This window comes from Micropterus salmoides, unplaced genomic scaffold, assembly GCF_014851395.1.
Source record: "Micropterus salmoides isolate LMB-PRFRI ecotype aquatic unplaced genomic scaffold, ASM1485139v1 Ms_hic_scaffold_7, whole genome shotgun sequence".
NCBI classification, from domain to species: domain Eukaryota; kingdom Metazoa; phylum Chordata; class Actinopteri; order Centrarchiformes; family Centrarchidae; genus Micropterus; species Micropterus salmoides.
The window spans coordinates 4,757,685-4,773,713 of NW_024044459.1; the positions used below are offsets into that span (position 1 = coordinate 4,757,685).

The 16,029-nt window shown below is 39.8% G+C and overlaps 1 protein-coding gene across 2 annotated transcripts in view; it reads right to left on the reverse strand.

The window, feature by feature from the left end:
- nsmfb (NMDA receptor synaptonuclear signaling and neuronal migration factor b) overlaps positions 1-13,090 on the reverse strand; it is a 55,659-nt gene extending 42,569 nt beyond the window's left edge. For both annotated transcript variants that reach the window (XM_038703967.1, XM_038703966.1), the window contains exon 1: positions 12,766-13,090. In XM_038703967.1, coding sequence (XP_038559895.1) covers positions 12,766-12,836 — 71 coding nt within the window. In that variant the 5' untranslated portion in view covers positions 12,837-13,090. The remainder of the gene's footprint in view (positions 1-12,765) is intronic.
- Positions 13,091-16,029: the final 2,939 nt, after the last annotated feature.

Sequence of the window (16,029 nt, forward strand, 5' to 3'; positions counted from 1 at the left end):
AATAAGAGTTTGAACCTGAAAATGAGCGTAATACCACCTCTTTCAAAGGTTGCAGTAGACTGTTTTTACAGCAGACATTGTGACTTGTAACAGAAACAGCACAGCAATAACCGCTGATGATGGCTCCATTCTATTTTAGTGTCCCAGTAAGTTGTGCCAGTGCACAATACCAGCAGCTAATTGGAATGAAGCCATCATTAATGTTATTAGTTACATGTGTGCTTTTCTTGCTATGAAATGTCAAAATGTTTCTTTTGAAAAAAGTTTTTTTGAGATTGTGCCTTTGACTATACTCTTTTTTAAAACTACTTTAAACTTTTATACTATTTATATTATAAATTTCAACCGTACTTCTTATAGAATTTGAGAAAACCAACACAGTTTATCTGCAGTGTGGAGAATTATCTATCTATGTGAGGAGATTCAGTTCTCTACATGGACAGGAGCAAAGTCACACACAGACCCACACATATACATACTGTACACTTATTCATTCTCCCTCTGGCTCTTTAGGAGTTTCTCCACAGCCACAGCAAAGATTCGACATACTCCTCAGCCCTTGGTGGTTGCCGCTTTAGCACTGAAGTCAACTCAGTTAAATGCATTATCATTTTTTTAACCCAGACGTCTCTGAAACACAAAGCGTATAACACCCGGAGAGTTTTAACACATTAATTATACATCACAGCTGGCCTCTGCTGAGCACAGTCCGGCTGTGCCTCATCTTGCTGTGGCTTCAGTCTGCGCCCGAAGCTTTGCTCTGCTTTTGGAGTTTTATCCTCCTGCATGTTTTCAGCCATGTGACATGAGGAAGGAGTGGAGGGAGGGAGAAGAAGAAACACAGTGACAAGAGGGAGATGTGTTTATAAGACCAAAATAGAAAGTATGGAGGGAGTGGGAAGTGGGATGAAGAAGAGAGGCATAATAAGTAAGGAAAGAGTATTAAATAAGGAGTGGAGGGGCGACAGTGAGAAGATATATGATCCAGAAACTAGATAATATTGTGCTCTAATGAGCTGGTCATATGCCAGGCTGCTCCTTCCTTCTCTCTATGTGTAAAGGAGTGGGATGACTGTATGAGGCACATAGGCATGGTGCAGTGTATAAATGCCCGGGGACACATTCACGTCAAATGGCACTGGTGAAAGCCACCGAGTTGGAGAAGCAAATAGAAAGCCTCAGTAGAACGGATACAAGAATAAAGGTGCCCTCTGCTCTCTTCTTAGTTTGACTCAATGGTTTTGCTTTTGTCCATGTGTGTTGGAGTGTGTTTCCTGTATATAAAAGCTTTTGTGCATACTGTACATGCCAAGTAGTTTGTACTGTAAGACAAATTACCAGCGAATGAAATTTATCCCAATGCAATTGCCACAATTAATGGATCTCCTCAGTAAATCAAAAAAGTAAATCTGCATATTTTTAAAGTTCAACTTGGCAACTTTGACCCGCAGATTTGTGCAAGCTGTCTTGACAGTGCTGACCTTTGAGGGGATGAAGAGCTGGATTGTCCAAAATGGAGGAAGCTTATCGTGGCTTAGCTGAGTTTCTCCTCTCTGTGTGAATGGTATTATCCTCTTCTGTGTGACCTATCCTCGTTCCAGGTGGAGAGGAGGTGGTGTGGTTCAGATCCAACTTAGTGGGCGACACCTGCTCAACTGTCCTCCTGGATCATCCTCTTACGGAGCCCCTGAAGTCCCATGAGTTTATTTATTTTTTATCATGTGCACACAAGATAATTAAGTTGTGGGAACAAGTTATTATCTTGTGCGCACAGGATAATAATTTGTTCCCACAAGATGATTATCTTATGGGAACAAGATAATAACTTGTGGGAACAAGATAATAACTTGTGCGCACAAGATAAAAAATTTAATCTTATGGGACTTCCGTATCCTCTTCACTTACATTTTACATCCACATTTGGTCATCATAATTGTATGATTTTCTGTTGTAAATCTAGTCTGCACACACAACATTTATTGCATGTCTGTCCATCCTGGGAGAGGGATCCGTCCTCTTTTCCTGTTCATTAGGGTTTCTTCCATTTATTCCAAGTTTTTTGGCCCTCAACTCTCATTCGAATCGAGGGCCTAAGGACATGCTGTACAGATTGTAAAGCCCACTGAGGCCTTCATTTGCTCATACCACTTTTCCTGACCCTTGCCTCTCCCTTTTTTTCTCTCCATCATCTGTCTTTCCCATTTTCTCTTCCTTTTTTCTATACACTAAACATCTAGTTGGACACTTGATCTCTCCTCTCTGTCTGGCTCACATGTGAAGTCATAGCAGAAAAACACCAGAGCTCGACATCAAAAAAGCTCCTCAGAAAAGTTAAGTGATCATTGAATTCATGTTTGATGCTGTTAAGGCAGCAGGAATGCTGTCTAATTTGCTAGATGGCAGGAGCTGCTTAATAGCAATCCATCTGATCCAAACTTTTCCTTATTGCCTCTCATAGCTTTTATATTGATATTATTAGGCAAGAAAACATTTCATTTGAAATTAGACTTGTTTCGTCCCTGTTGAACAGCCTTGAGACCATCTAATTATTCTTGTGTTTTTCCCTGGGTTTAGGTCATCCAGCAACGAATATCGCCACAGGAGTGTGCAGCCAGTTATTTGTGAGGCATGGGCTGAGCAAAGGACGAGATGAGTCTACCTCAAAACCATCTGCGCACATCAATTACGCCGGGCAGAATATGTGGGTTTCCATGTCCGCTAAAGAGGAAGTTGGATACGTGGATGTTAAAATGATACAACTCAGTGCCCTGATTTTCATGCAATTCATTCCTTGTATGGGGGGTCCACCTCATTTGTTTAGGATTTAGTATTCCAGCATTTATTGTAGTGCTACCATACTATAACATGCCAACATGACAGTTGACTGCAGAGCTGTCAACTCTCACACAGTGAGCGTGAGACCCACTCAACTGACACTCTTCACACCTTCTCATGCTACACATTAATTTTCTCAGGTAATGAAAAACAAATGTATAATTGATGAAGTCGGCTCTGCACAAGTCAACTCTGCCAGGCTGATGTGACACCGGCGTACGCCGTGATAGTAATAAAGTGGACCTGCTCTTGCACTGTGAGTCGCAGTAGTAATGTAGCTGCTAGAGTTTTAAAATATAAACATCTAAAAACTGAGGCGCAACCTTGCTCTGTCCAAAACTGTGAGCTGCACTTTATCAGAGGTACTGAAGTTAATATGGGTGAATTTGTGGTGAGATTTCTGCTTGATCAAAAGTGTTTCCAGCTGTTTCGGTTTTACACCTCCTTGTCTCATCCAGAACAGTCCCCAACGGGTTTCTGTGCCTGTCAAACTGTCTGAAGGGGATACTACCATATCAGCAGAGCCATACCACAGGCTAATGCACAGCAGAGTACAGGGCAAGTGAATTATGAATTCAAATTAAATGATGATGTTTTTCTCTTAATACTATGACTTTATTCTTGACATGTCAGAGAACACTGATATGTGGGCTAGATTTTGTATGTGCGTAAAGTTTTGAACAAGCAGAAAACTTGCTGAACACAGGAGAAATTAAAGCCCAAATTAAAATGAAATAATTTACTATTGAGCCTACAATATATAATATTTAAAGAGGTTACTACCCCAAACAAAAGATACAAAAGAGGAGGGAAGACTAAATCGTGCCTGCAAATGTGCTGACTGAGCAGGGATGATATTACATGAGAAAAGTTTATCTACAGGAGAAACATATCTGAAAGAAATACAGAGCACCTTAGAGCCTTGCAGCATTATATTATGTTATATTTGTATTTTCTGATTTGACTGCTGCGGCCTAAATTATGTTTTCCCTTTATATAAATACATTTCCATCATAAATTTTTGCAGAAAATTTCACCAGAATTCAGGAATCATAGGTGGATTCCCAGATACCTGGTTTGGTCTCCCAGTTTATATGCTATGAATTCTGGAGGTTGGCAAGTGTGCTGATCACACTTATTCATCATTGACCATGATTACTGTGCTTGGCTTTTCATCTATTTAAAATTGTGAATTTGGCTGTTGAATGTTTTAAACAAAATTCCTGATGACCCCGAAGGTAAATTGAAAACTTTCATCAACCTTTTTATAAGAAGTATTAATTGTTTTTTTGCCACATGGGGATGGCAAAACAAGCTTTAAATATAACATTGACATAAAAATGCTGAGGTAGCAAACAGCGGCTAATTCATGCACACAGCAGTCCAATATTCACTCTTCTTTGAGCTTCGTTTTGTTCTCCACAAACTCCTGAAAAAATATCTGCCCTTTTAGCCACTCATTGCTCCAGAGTTTAATAAATAAAATTGCTGGCTAAAACCATGAGCTAAAAGAAGTTAAAATGCTCTGCTAAGCTGACGGAAAAGCAATTTTCGGTGAGTGTGTCACTGTAAACTACCCCTTTCATATTCTATGTAGTCATCTCACCCCTTGTAATATATGAAAAATATATGTAATATATGAAAAATTATTAGTGCAGCTTTACTTCAAATTGCCTGAAACAATGTACGTAATTCTGTGGGGTGAGCAGATCAATGTTCTGACTGGTGACTGGGTGGACATAATGTAATAGGCACAATGCTATACGCTTGATGCTTGAGGTGTGTATTGTGGTGTTTAGTTGTGCGTAATGCTGCTGTCGAGGATGTAAAGTGAACACAATGCACGTTCATTTGCAATTCATGTTGTTAATGCTGTTTATTCATTCTGTTTTAGCATTTTATTATCATGAATTACTTAAAACTGACTTAACCTAGCTGCTGTATGTGTGATGTTCATGCACATGCATTTCAAAGAACAAGGATCACGGTCTTTCACCCACACTGCGACTGCTCTGTGTTCATTCCACAAAAGCCTCTGGGCACACAGCTGCCTTTGAATGAAGACTTTACAAAACATTATTCAGAAGGCAAATAGGTAATCAAAATGTGCAAAGAAAAATTGAATATAGGTTTTCTAGACTGCTTTTTCTAGAGCTCCATTTAGGCAGAAACATCAATCACACCAGAAGAAGATGACACTGATGGGCTGATATTCAATAAAAAGACAATATCCGCCCAAATGTATCATCTAAGCAATATATTGTAGTAGCTGATACAGCAACTATTTTCTTTCATCTGAAAGTATGTGACTGTATGTGTCACTGTGACAGGCTGCAAGATGAGTGCAGCCTCCACAACCAGCTCTAGCTGACAGAGGAGGTTTGTTAAAGTTATGACCCCGCTGCGCCCCCCATGGTCCCTCCGCTTGCTGGGAGGTGATCAGTCATACAGACCATAATTAGTCAGATCAATGAGGGGACTGCCGGCCATCTTAGTGCTCACCTACCAGCTTCTATCATTGACAGGGAATCATTAGAGCCTAGATAGTTATCTGTTTTTAAGTAAACTGACGCTGCCCTCTGGACTGTTGATGAACAAAAGTAATATAAAGAGTAAAGGAGAAATCAGTAAAGCAGAGTATGGGTGTATGACAGGAGAACAAAAAGGAAAAGGTGGACAGAAGGTTAAATAAAGGATTTTAGAACAGGCAGAGTGGGAGTGAGATAAAGTGTAATATATGAAGAATGTATAATTCTTTACAGAACCAAAACCAAAATTAAGGGGATACTGTATGTGCCTGCTAAATGAAAATACGGCGCTGAATCATGTTACATCTCAGTTATCTAGAAGCTATAGACACTTAAACCATTTGCGGTGCACTATCTCTGGCACTATCTCTTCAAGTGCAATTTAAACTGCATCTATTACTGCATTCATTTCTTACTCTGACAAATCAAATGCTTCGAGTGGTCACGTGCCAATTTACATTTCATCTGCCTTAATCTCTTCAACTGGCAAGTCAACTGCTTTCATTTCTTAATCTTCGACTGACATTTGAAGTGATTTTATCTCTTGTTTTTCAGCTGGCCATTCAACTCATTTTATCTCTTAACTTTTGAATGGACAATTCAGCAGCTTGTCAATTTCCATTTCATTTTACTGCCTAATCGCCTACTCTTCAACTGACAGTTCCACTGCTTTCATCTGCTAATAGTGGTTACACTTCACCTGACTTCTTCCAGCTCAATTTATCACACAATTCTCTCAGCACTTCAATTGACACTTCAACTTCCATCAGCTCTTACATTTGAATGAGTGCTAACTTCAGAAAATGCCATTTCAACCTCTGCCACTATATATTTTTTGACTCCCACTTTCAACTTTTTAAAATGTTTCAGCTGCAAATTGTTTGCTGCAAGCACACCTACATTTTCTTCATGACATTTGGTGTTTTCTAATTCAGTTATTCTTGTGATTTAGGCTATGACTTTTGTAGTGGACATAAATGTCTAAAAAGAAAAGCAAAGGAAAGGTACAGTGGCACTGAGGGTCAAAACACAACGAAATATTGCCTCTCAGGGTCCATGTGGAAAGGACAAGCCACAGCACCAATTTTGTGCATCTACTTAAGATTTAAACAGTAACAGTCTGGCCTGTGTCTATTGTTTTCAATCTAAGTCACCATCCACCGCCTATCTCTCTGCACAACACACACTGGCTAGTAAAAGGCTGATGGCTTAATTAAGAGATATTTGCTCCGTTACCCTCCACTGACATCAAAGGCCATGAGTCAGGTAATTACCCATATCTCCCAAGAGGCTGTGAGTGGATTCATCAGGCGCTGGAGGGACAAAAAACACGTTAAGTACCATCTCAGAAAGACAAGAGGCAGAACATGCAGGAGCAGCCTCAGGTTCAGATGGGGTGAGACCCTTCTTTTGGTCTGCTGACATATTGGGCTGATACTGGCTTTTATTAAAGGGACACTAGGTGTTTATTGCCCGAAATGACCATAATATATTTCTCTGGAGGGTGGGCAGGTTATGAGTTCTGTGGGTTTCAAAACTCACTTTCCATCCCATTCTCCCAAACCTCGTCACCAAGTAGAGTTTCAAAACCTCCCAAAACCCCTGAACAGAACAAGCACATGCACACACACACATGCACTATAGGTATCTAATTCTTGGAGTTGAAGGAAATTGAAGAAACCTGTCTCATCTGCTCAATAAGCATTTTAGTTGACCACTCTATGACACTAATGTCCTAAATGAGCAGGTTTTATTCCAGACCATTGTGGGAGGATTTTAATAAGCAGCACATTAGTGCTTCAAAACATTAATTCATGAAGCACAAACTATTTAAATGGAACGCAGGCAGTCATTCGACCAGCTAGCCACTACAGCCTGTTTTTCAGCCAGGTTGTCTGCTGTGTGTTTCACTGATATGGCCTCGGTTAGCAGGACTGCTGATTTAAAATGTCACTTGCCATAGTGGCATATAACTATGACGTAGTCTTCAATTACCGTCAGTCATTATACCCACCTTGGCTGAAAGTAGTAGTAGTAGTTTTTTAATGAAATTAATCACTTCTTTAAATTGCCTCTTTGTGAGCGGGTTGTAACATAATTAACCATTTGCTGACTTTCAGGGTTACGTATGACCTGTATGCTGCTTCCTATGTGCAGAAATAGGGTTTCTGCAAAATCCATTGGATTACGTAGGCTGTAGCCTCGTCCGTCCAAACGATAATCAGATCAACGTCGGGCGAAAACATGGGTCAACATTGGAAAGGTGTTTGAGTCATGGAGAGACTTCCAAACCAAACCATCCCAGACAGTTGAAATGATGAAGGCAAATGACAAGGTCATACAAAATGTAAACCATACTTTGGTATTTCAATTTTTTTTCCCTATTTACTTAAGATTTCATTATACTCTTCTTTTTAAAAAAAATCTTTTTACAAAATGAACCAACACAAAGAGATCTTGGGTAGATAATAAATATGAAACTAAATTTAAATCATACTCCAAACCTCTCTAAACTAAAAAGAAATCAGGTTTGAATTTGAACACTATTACTAAGTTTGTTTACTAAATATTTAGCCAACATGCAAAGCATGCAACACATTTTGTGTTTTAGTTGGCTCAAGGTAGACAACGTTAGCTTGCTGGCTAACACCGACCAGCTAACGTTATCAGTTGCAAAATACTATCTCTTGCCACATTATTTCACCAGCTAACGCAATCCATAATTACTAGCGGAGGTATTATGTCAAAGTGTTAATTTTAACCTGCAAGAAATTAAGTAACGTTAACAGTTTTCAGTGATGCTGAGATAAACAATGGTAAACTTTAATGATATAGCAATGTAAATTACAATGATACGTACATGAAATGAACACAATATCATCCAGACCAACCAACTGAATACCGCTGGCCTCTAGTTTCAAGTGTGTAGGAGAACTTACGGTGGCTGCGAAACTTCAGTGCAAAAAAAAACAGCAGATGGTCCTCTCTAGAACCAGTATTTGGTTTGTCTGCTCTGGGCTTCTGCAGAACAAGGTGGTTCAACATGGCAGACTCTGTAGAAGAGGAACTGCTCCCTATATAAAGGGCTCATTCTAAGGTAACGATAATGCAACATTTCTTATTTTCAGGTGATACACTAATGAAAACATACTTGTGAATGCCATTTTCTATGAATGGAATCCCCTTAATCTTACACAATGAACTCTTGAATAAAGATGCGCTGTAATAAAGCCAACACTTCATAACAAAAAAGGTACTAATTATCATCCATCAGAAATGTCGGATTAAAAATGCTTCAATGCCTAATATATGGTTTTCCACCAGTGTTTCTGACAAGTTTATGTTTTGAGAGAGGGGACCCAGATGTATTATAGCTAATAGTCACACTGGACCGTGGCTGGAGTTAATCTGTGCAGTGATGAGGACAGGGTCTCTGCTGGTCACACAATCTTGTGGGAAGGAGGCCATGAAATCACATTTTCACCAAAGTGGAAGCTATTGTTGTCTGAAAACTCTTGTGCTGTGCAATTCCTTTCAGAAGTGACTCGAACATTCTTGAAATATTAATAGGTGACGTTAGCTCTTAAGTGCTTGTAATCTTTCCCATCCAGTGACTGATCAAAGCAGACGGCCTAGTTTTGGTGTGTCGTTCAACAAAGATTTGCCATAAACAGGACAGGGGAGGCAGTTTGGGTCATCATCAACGGAGCAGTGCAAAAAAAAAAAACCTCAACTAACTTCCCCTAAGAACTAAGACATTAAACACAAAGTGTACAGTAAAAAGACAAAGACACACCACAAGCTTTTTAACCCTTTGCTTCTTTCTTTACAAAATGTTGCTGTAAAGGAACAAGTGTTGAGACTATTCATACTTTAGAATAACAATCAACTTAAACGATAATCTATTGTAGACAATCTATTTCAAATCAGCCCATTTTTCAATGCAGATTTATGTTTCCATCATCTTTCTTCTCATTTCTAAGAACTGAGACACTTCCCCCCCATTCCCCTGATCAACCCCAGGCAGCCAAAACAAATATCATAAATAATGAAAAATAGCCTGACTGTACTGAAAAATAAATCCCATGTTTAATTTTAAGTTAATGACAACATTCAGCCAGAGAGCAATAATGTAGGACACACAACAGTGATGTTTGCGTGATTCACCTGACCATATGAGCCAATTTCCAAATGCTAACACAACCATTGAACATTTTCAAAAGCCTGAGGTATTTATCAGAAATTTCCAAACCTGAACATCTTAATGAATACCCTGAAATCCTGCAAGGTGTTTTCAGTAAACTCTTCACAGCATGCTCATGTTTGCCAGTCTGGCTTGTGTGTGATTCAATCTGTCAAAGAATAGCAAAGGGATGAGAGAGGCAAACAATCAAACAAGGCCAACTTCCTCAGAAAGCTCCCCGCTGTTATGGAGACAGTTTAAATTGCGCTTGTGACCAGATGAGGTTTTCATCTGAGCAAAAAAGATTGCAAAGGTTGAATTTAGTTCTCAATTTATATTAAAAGCTTCAAGGAAATTATGATTTTGTGTGTCCTACAAGCTGAAATTCAAAGTAGTCTGTCAAGTATTTACTTATTTTGCATCTCATCATTTTGCATTGTGGTAAGTTATTGTGTTTGTGCTGGCTGCACAAATTCAGCCTGTCAGGACATAGAGTTTTCCTGTTCTTAATGGAATGATGCTAGCTGTCATGTCTGGGTGCCTTTTGTGCAGGGAAGAGATGGGACTTTACTGCTGCATCTCTAATGCAAATATGTGGTCTCTCTCCCCACTCCACCAAGAAAGCAGGTCTCACACATTAGTTTCTGTAAACAGGCTACTAGTTTTGGTACTGTGATCCATTTAACAACATTATTAAGTGAAGCACCACAGCATTACATTGCCAAGACAGCACACCAGTTCTTCACTGGTTACCCCAGCTCTCACCAGCGCTTTGTAGGCCCAGAAAGCTCATAATTATAAGGGTGTTGTCTGTCAAGTCATATGAATATGTATTTTCTATGTCGTCTCTGCCAAAAGTAGCACTGGGATTCATTTTCCTAATTGTAAAACTTGATGACCCCTTTATCAAGTCATGGACATGAAAACTATCTTACAAAAATGAGTCCAGATGTCAGTGTAGTGTAGCCTATATATAGATATTTTGAAAATCCAGTTTCACAAAAAGAAATTCTACAGACTAATTCAATTTGGATGCAAAACTAAACCTTCCTCTTTAGAAGTTGTAAAACATCAGTACACTCTAACCAAAGTGCTTGTCAGATTGTCAAACAAATATCATCACATCACAAATAACATCAACCCAAACCTACATTAACAAGTCTAGGTACTGATCTATGCAGTGACACTTTAACAGACAGATCAGACAGAGATACAGGATCCAAACGAGGGTGCTGGGAGAAGAGGATTCTATTAAACAAGCTTACTTCCAGTGTAATCCCTCCACTGCATTGTTATTCACACTTACTCAAAGACAAAGATGTGGGATTGGATTTGTTAGAGAGAGGTGTAACAGCTTTGCCCTTGCTCATTCACTGCACAGCAGATAAACTCAGATCATCCAGCAGGATTGAGGCACCACTAATCCCGGCTCGCCTCAGACGGAGCGTCTGGGATTCGGTGGAAGTGCTATTGTTTGCCCAGATCCATTAAACTCCCTGTCAGCTGTTCAACGATCGCTGGTAGAGTGGGGAGTACGTACGAGCCGTCGCCTTGGCTGCAGTACACATGCGTGTCTGGGATGCCAGCTGTGATCGGCGCGATTTATGGAGAGGAAAGCATGAGGCGTGGAAAAGCAAGCAAAGTGGAGAGGGAGGCGATAAACAGATAAACAACAAAAGGAAGACAGAGACAGATGGAGTTGGACAATGTGTGCATAATGGAGTGTGGTGGTGACTATGCAAGTAGATGGAAAGGTCATATGTTGAGTTATTTTCCTGCAGAACGGCTGTGCAGAAGATCATGCATTTAAGGTAGATAGTTTATGTATGCACACAGGACTGAGAGTTGAAGTACTTGTTTTGTCTGCGTTTTGGCTTCTGAGGTCAGCAGGTGGGCGACAGATACCACATCTCCTACCAAAAAACATTAGTCATCCTGCAGGCTTAGGTCTCAGAACACACTGATCTAACACCCATGACACAAAGACCTTTCATGACATGACTCATACACTCAGAGTTAAATGTCATTAGAATTAGCCACAGCTCCAGTGAGTCCAGCTGAACGTTTGTGGATGACCATGACAATAAATGAAAGTAAAAACACACTCTGGCTGCATACAGCATGCAACGAAAGGTCTAACAGGTCAGATCCAAGCCTTTCCTAATGTCATGATTGATTCACTTCAGACATTCACTTCACATGTATACTCATTCTAGTGACATATACAAAAGCTAAGCTAAATTAACTTGGAATGATATTTTGACACAATAATATGCTAATTAATTAACATATAAATAAATAAAACATTATTTATATAGCAAATATCTTAACAATGTTACAAAGTGCAATGTGCGTTGCAAAAAGAAATAAACTTGACAAGCCAGGCAAAAAGCTAGGGATGATCATTTTCACTATAGATTAATCTGCAGATCGTTTTCTTCATTAATTAAATCAATTACTCATTTGGTTGCAAAACAAGTTAAAAATATCCATGACAGTTTCCCAGATTCTAAGGTAAAGTCTTCAACGGTCTTGTTTTATCTGACCAACACAATGATGGCAAACAGAGAAAATGCTAATGCTTTCAGCTCCAAAGAAAAGCTTTTCCTGTATGTTACTGTGATATAACCATTATGTTGAAGTCATAATGCAGAGAACTATATGAGTACTAATTTTGATTAAATCAAACTTTAACATCATGCCAGACCACAGCCAGATCAATAATGACTCTAAAATCTAGTGCACTGGGTACAACAACCCGAAACAAGTTTTGTAAGTTATTTCTTTTAGAACTTGTTAAGGAAATGTATAAAGGTAGCTTGTCCTGGATGTCTGCTTTCACCATTAGAAATGCAAGATATTAGGGACACTGCCAAATTACATGAGGAACACTTATGTATAACAGATATTATCCCTCATTTAAGTGCATATTAATCACAAAGATTTTTAGAATAAAAGCATAGAAGACGTTAAGTGAAACTTACGGAGGAGCTACTGAACCTGGACTACTGAAACTAATGGAGTGTAAAAGAACCGGGGGAGCAGTTTTACTCCATTTGGCAATATTAGCCTACCTTAATCTGAATGTATTTTTTATGTGGACGCCAGTTTGAATTTTGTCCTTTCACAGCGGAGTGTAATTCATCTAAAATCATCTAAAGTATGGAGACTCATCTCCTCTGCGCCCCGCCGCGACCAGACCCCACCGGACACACTCACCGAACTTTTGCGGCCACGGAAGATATCGCATCACTCCTCAGATTCTTCCTTTTGGACACCGCAGTTCCCATGCTGAAGTGGAAACGACCCAGGAGAGCAAACGCAGACCATTCCACAGACTGATCGGCGAGGGAAACAAACAGGAGAGAAAATCACAACACGGGGAAATGAAAAGCACCCGTACCCAACGACTGACTATTATTATTTCATATTTATCATTATCATTTCAGTGGATAAAACTGCTGAATGTTCCAGAAAGATGCAGGCTGAGAGCAGCAGCGCTGCTGGAGGATGAACGGAGTGTGCTGCTCTGCGCTCTGCTCCGCGCTCCTCATGCAACTGAAGCTTCCAGGAAGGAAACTGAGACCATAAAAGGAAGGCCAGCCCGTGTGTCTCCTGCAAGGCCAGGACAGCTGGGAGGCTATAGCAGGGGAAGATAAATAGGTAGGTTCATTACGGGTGTATGGATACCAGGAGGAGTGGACACTTGAGTCCATGAGAAGGCCTAATCTTGCAATTTATTATCAGTTATCAGGCAAAACAATGCTGCAAAACAATGACATTCATCTGGACGCTAGGGGGCTAGTAAGTAAATGTAGGCCTACAAGTACATTTTACTTTTCTAAATTTTTATGACATCAAACCCCATTTTTGATACTATTTATGGTCGGCCTGTTTTTCTGCTATTCAATGTATTCCGATCAGAAATGATCATATAGGAGTTTTTATTGGGAGCGGCAGAGTCCACCATTCCCGCACTGGATTTAGGTTGCCTAACTTAACAGGAAGGGTCACAGAAAGCGATGCAACATATAATTCATCTAAATTTGATCTCATCGATAGCAGCCTCACGTTTACTTTTCACTGCTAATTTAAACACAACATCCTTCTGCTGGTGCTTTTGCATTAAACTGGTCAAGCACAGTTTATTGTAAAGCATCCACAGGAAACATAGTATAGGCTACATGAGCTTTCATCAAATATCTGTCAACAGAACAAGACAACTGTTGACTATTTTTCAGTCAGCAGATTAATTTTTGCAATGAAGCAATTGAACTTTATTAACTTTATTCTCCCACAAAGTGAAGAATATGGCTTGGGCTTCTACCCGTACTGCAGCCGTAAAAAGGAAACAAACTCCTCCCAGAGGGCAATAGCTAGTACTTAGTGTGTAGGACATGGGATGAATCAGTAACTACTGTAATGGATGGCAGGGTAGTCTGTTCGTAGGTAGACTGCAAAGATGGGTGGTGAAAGAAATCCTGCACCATCTTTGAATTAACATGGTTTGTATTGACTGAGATGTTTGCGTTTCATCAAATGGATGTCCACAACCTAAATGTAATTCATTACAAGAATATGATCACATTAGAAACATAGACAAAAACCAGACAATCACACTAGTTTAATAGGCCAGTAATTACACTTACAACAACAATGATTTCATTCATACTTTCAGCACTATTTCTAATAGCAGATGATATCAGCAGCAGACTTTGCTGGGGACATCTGGGGACAGCATCGCAGATTTATAAATACAACATACAAAAGGATAATTTGACTTCAATTTCCATTGTGTCCCTGAGACACTTAACCCCTAGTTGCTCCAGAGGCGTGCAACCTCTGACATGTATAGCAATTGTAAATCGCTTTGGATAAAAGCGTCAGCTAAATGAATAAATGTAAATGTAAATTTCCAATCCCATGAAGGGGTCTATTGATCTGAGAGTCATAATGAAGAATATTTTTTTCCTCTGTGGAGAAACAAAATCAATTCCACATCAATATTCAATCAAAGAGAAAAAAAAAGGAAAAACAACACTTCCTTTTAGCCTTAACATAGCCAAACCTCATTGTGATTATGAAAGCAAGTGTAACACACATAGTACACAGTACAGGCTACATCGTACACACATAGGGTAGCCAACTGTCCCATATTAGCCGGGATGTCCCTTATTTTAGTTCTAATTGATTTGTCCCATACGTGACCTCTCTTGTTCTGTTTTTGACTACCATCTAACCACTGACTGACAGCGGCAGTGCTGATCACGACACTTGAAAATGGTCACCGACACCTGTCATCATCCAATCACAGCAATCCCTCACGCGCCTCAGTAGGCCTAGGCCTATACGATGCCAGACTTATTTGCCAAACCGTGTCCTAGAATGTCAGAGCTAATCAGATGCGTGGGCACAGAGGACCTGGACACAACTGGCAGTGTGAAAAATTCTCTCTGCGATAAGATTTTCCCGCTCGAACATATACCACCTCCACACATCATGAAGAGGTCAGCCAGGTCACAAAAAGTGACTGACACAAACTGAAAAATAAACCCAAAAGGTATAGCAGTGCAAGAATAGTATAACCAGGGTGAATTGGAGCAGGGTACAACTGTGAAACCTTCCCTCCAAAAAAGTTTTAGGATCCTAAAGAATTCAGTCAGCAACTCCCACGAACCTCTGCTCAATAGCAGCAAGCTATAGCAACTGTATGATGAGAATAGAGCAGAGGAGAGTACCATATCTCTCATCACAGCCATGGAAATAAGATCTGTCTCACTGGATTAAACTTCAGAGACTTCATACCTTATCATTGAAGAGAAACAGGAGGCCTACAGGATATGGGGATGGATGGTGAGAAAGAGTTCTGTCAGAGGATTTACATCACATAGACCTACTGTATGCTTTCGTAGACTGCCATACGTTGACTTCATACCCAAACTGCAGTCAGCAGAGACCATTTAATTCAGTTCACTAATATTTTCATCTTCGAATATTTTCTTAAAGACTCACATAAGCTCAGTTTAATAAAACAAAAAACAGCAGATCCATGCTAGTCTAGCTGGCCACCCTGCATTGCATCACTGTTGGTTTAGAAACAGTTGTTTCACATTTGCTTTGTACCATTGTACTTTATTTCTTGCTGGCTAAAATCAACACTTTGATTTAATACTGGTACCAGCATTGTGGTACCGGTACCATTCATTTATTGCAAGGATAATGTTAGCAACAGGTCGGCATTAGCCGGTGTCGTACTGAGAGCATTTTTTGGTGTAAGCATTTTGTTAGCTGAGGTGCTGTTGCTGTGTGAACAGTTCAGAATCAGAAGGCAAGAGGTTTGGGAGTGTGCATGAACGTCACATCCTACATAAACCAATGGATTTCGTGAAAAATCCAACTTGATTTCTTCACATAGGAAGCATGCATAGTGGCTCTTCCAAGCAATCGAGAAAGCAGGCGAATGGTTAATTTTCATGTGAGGTT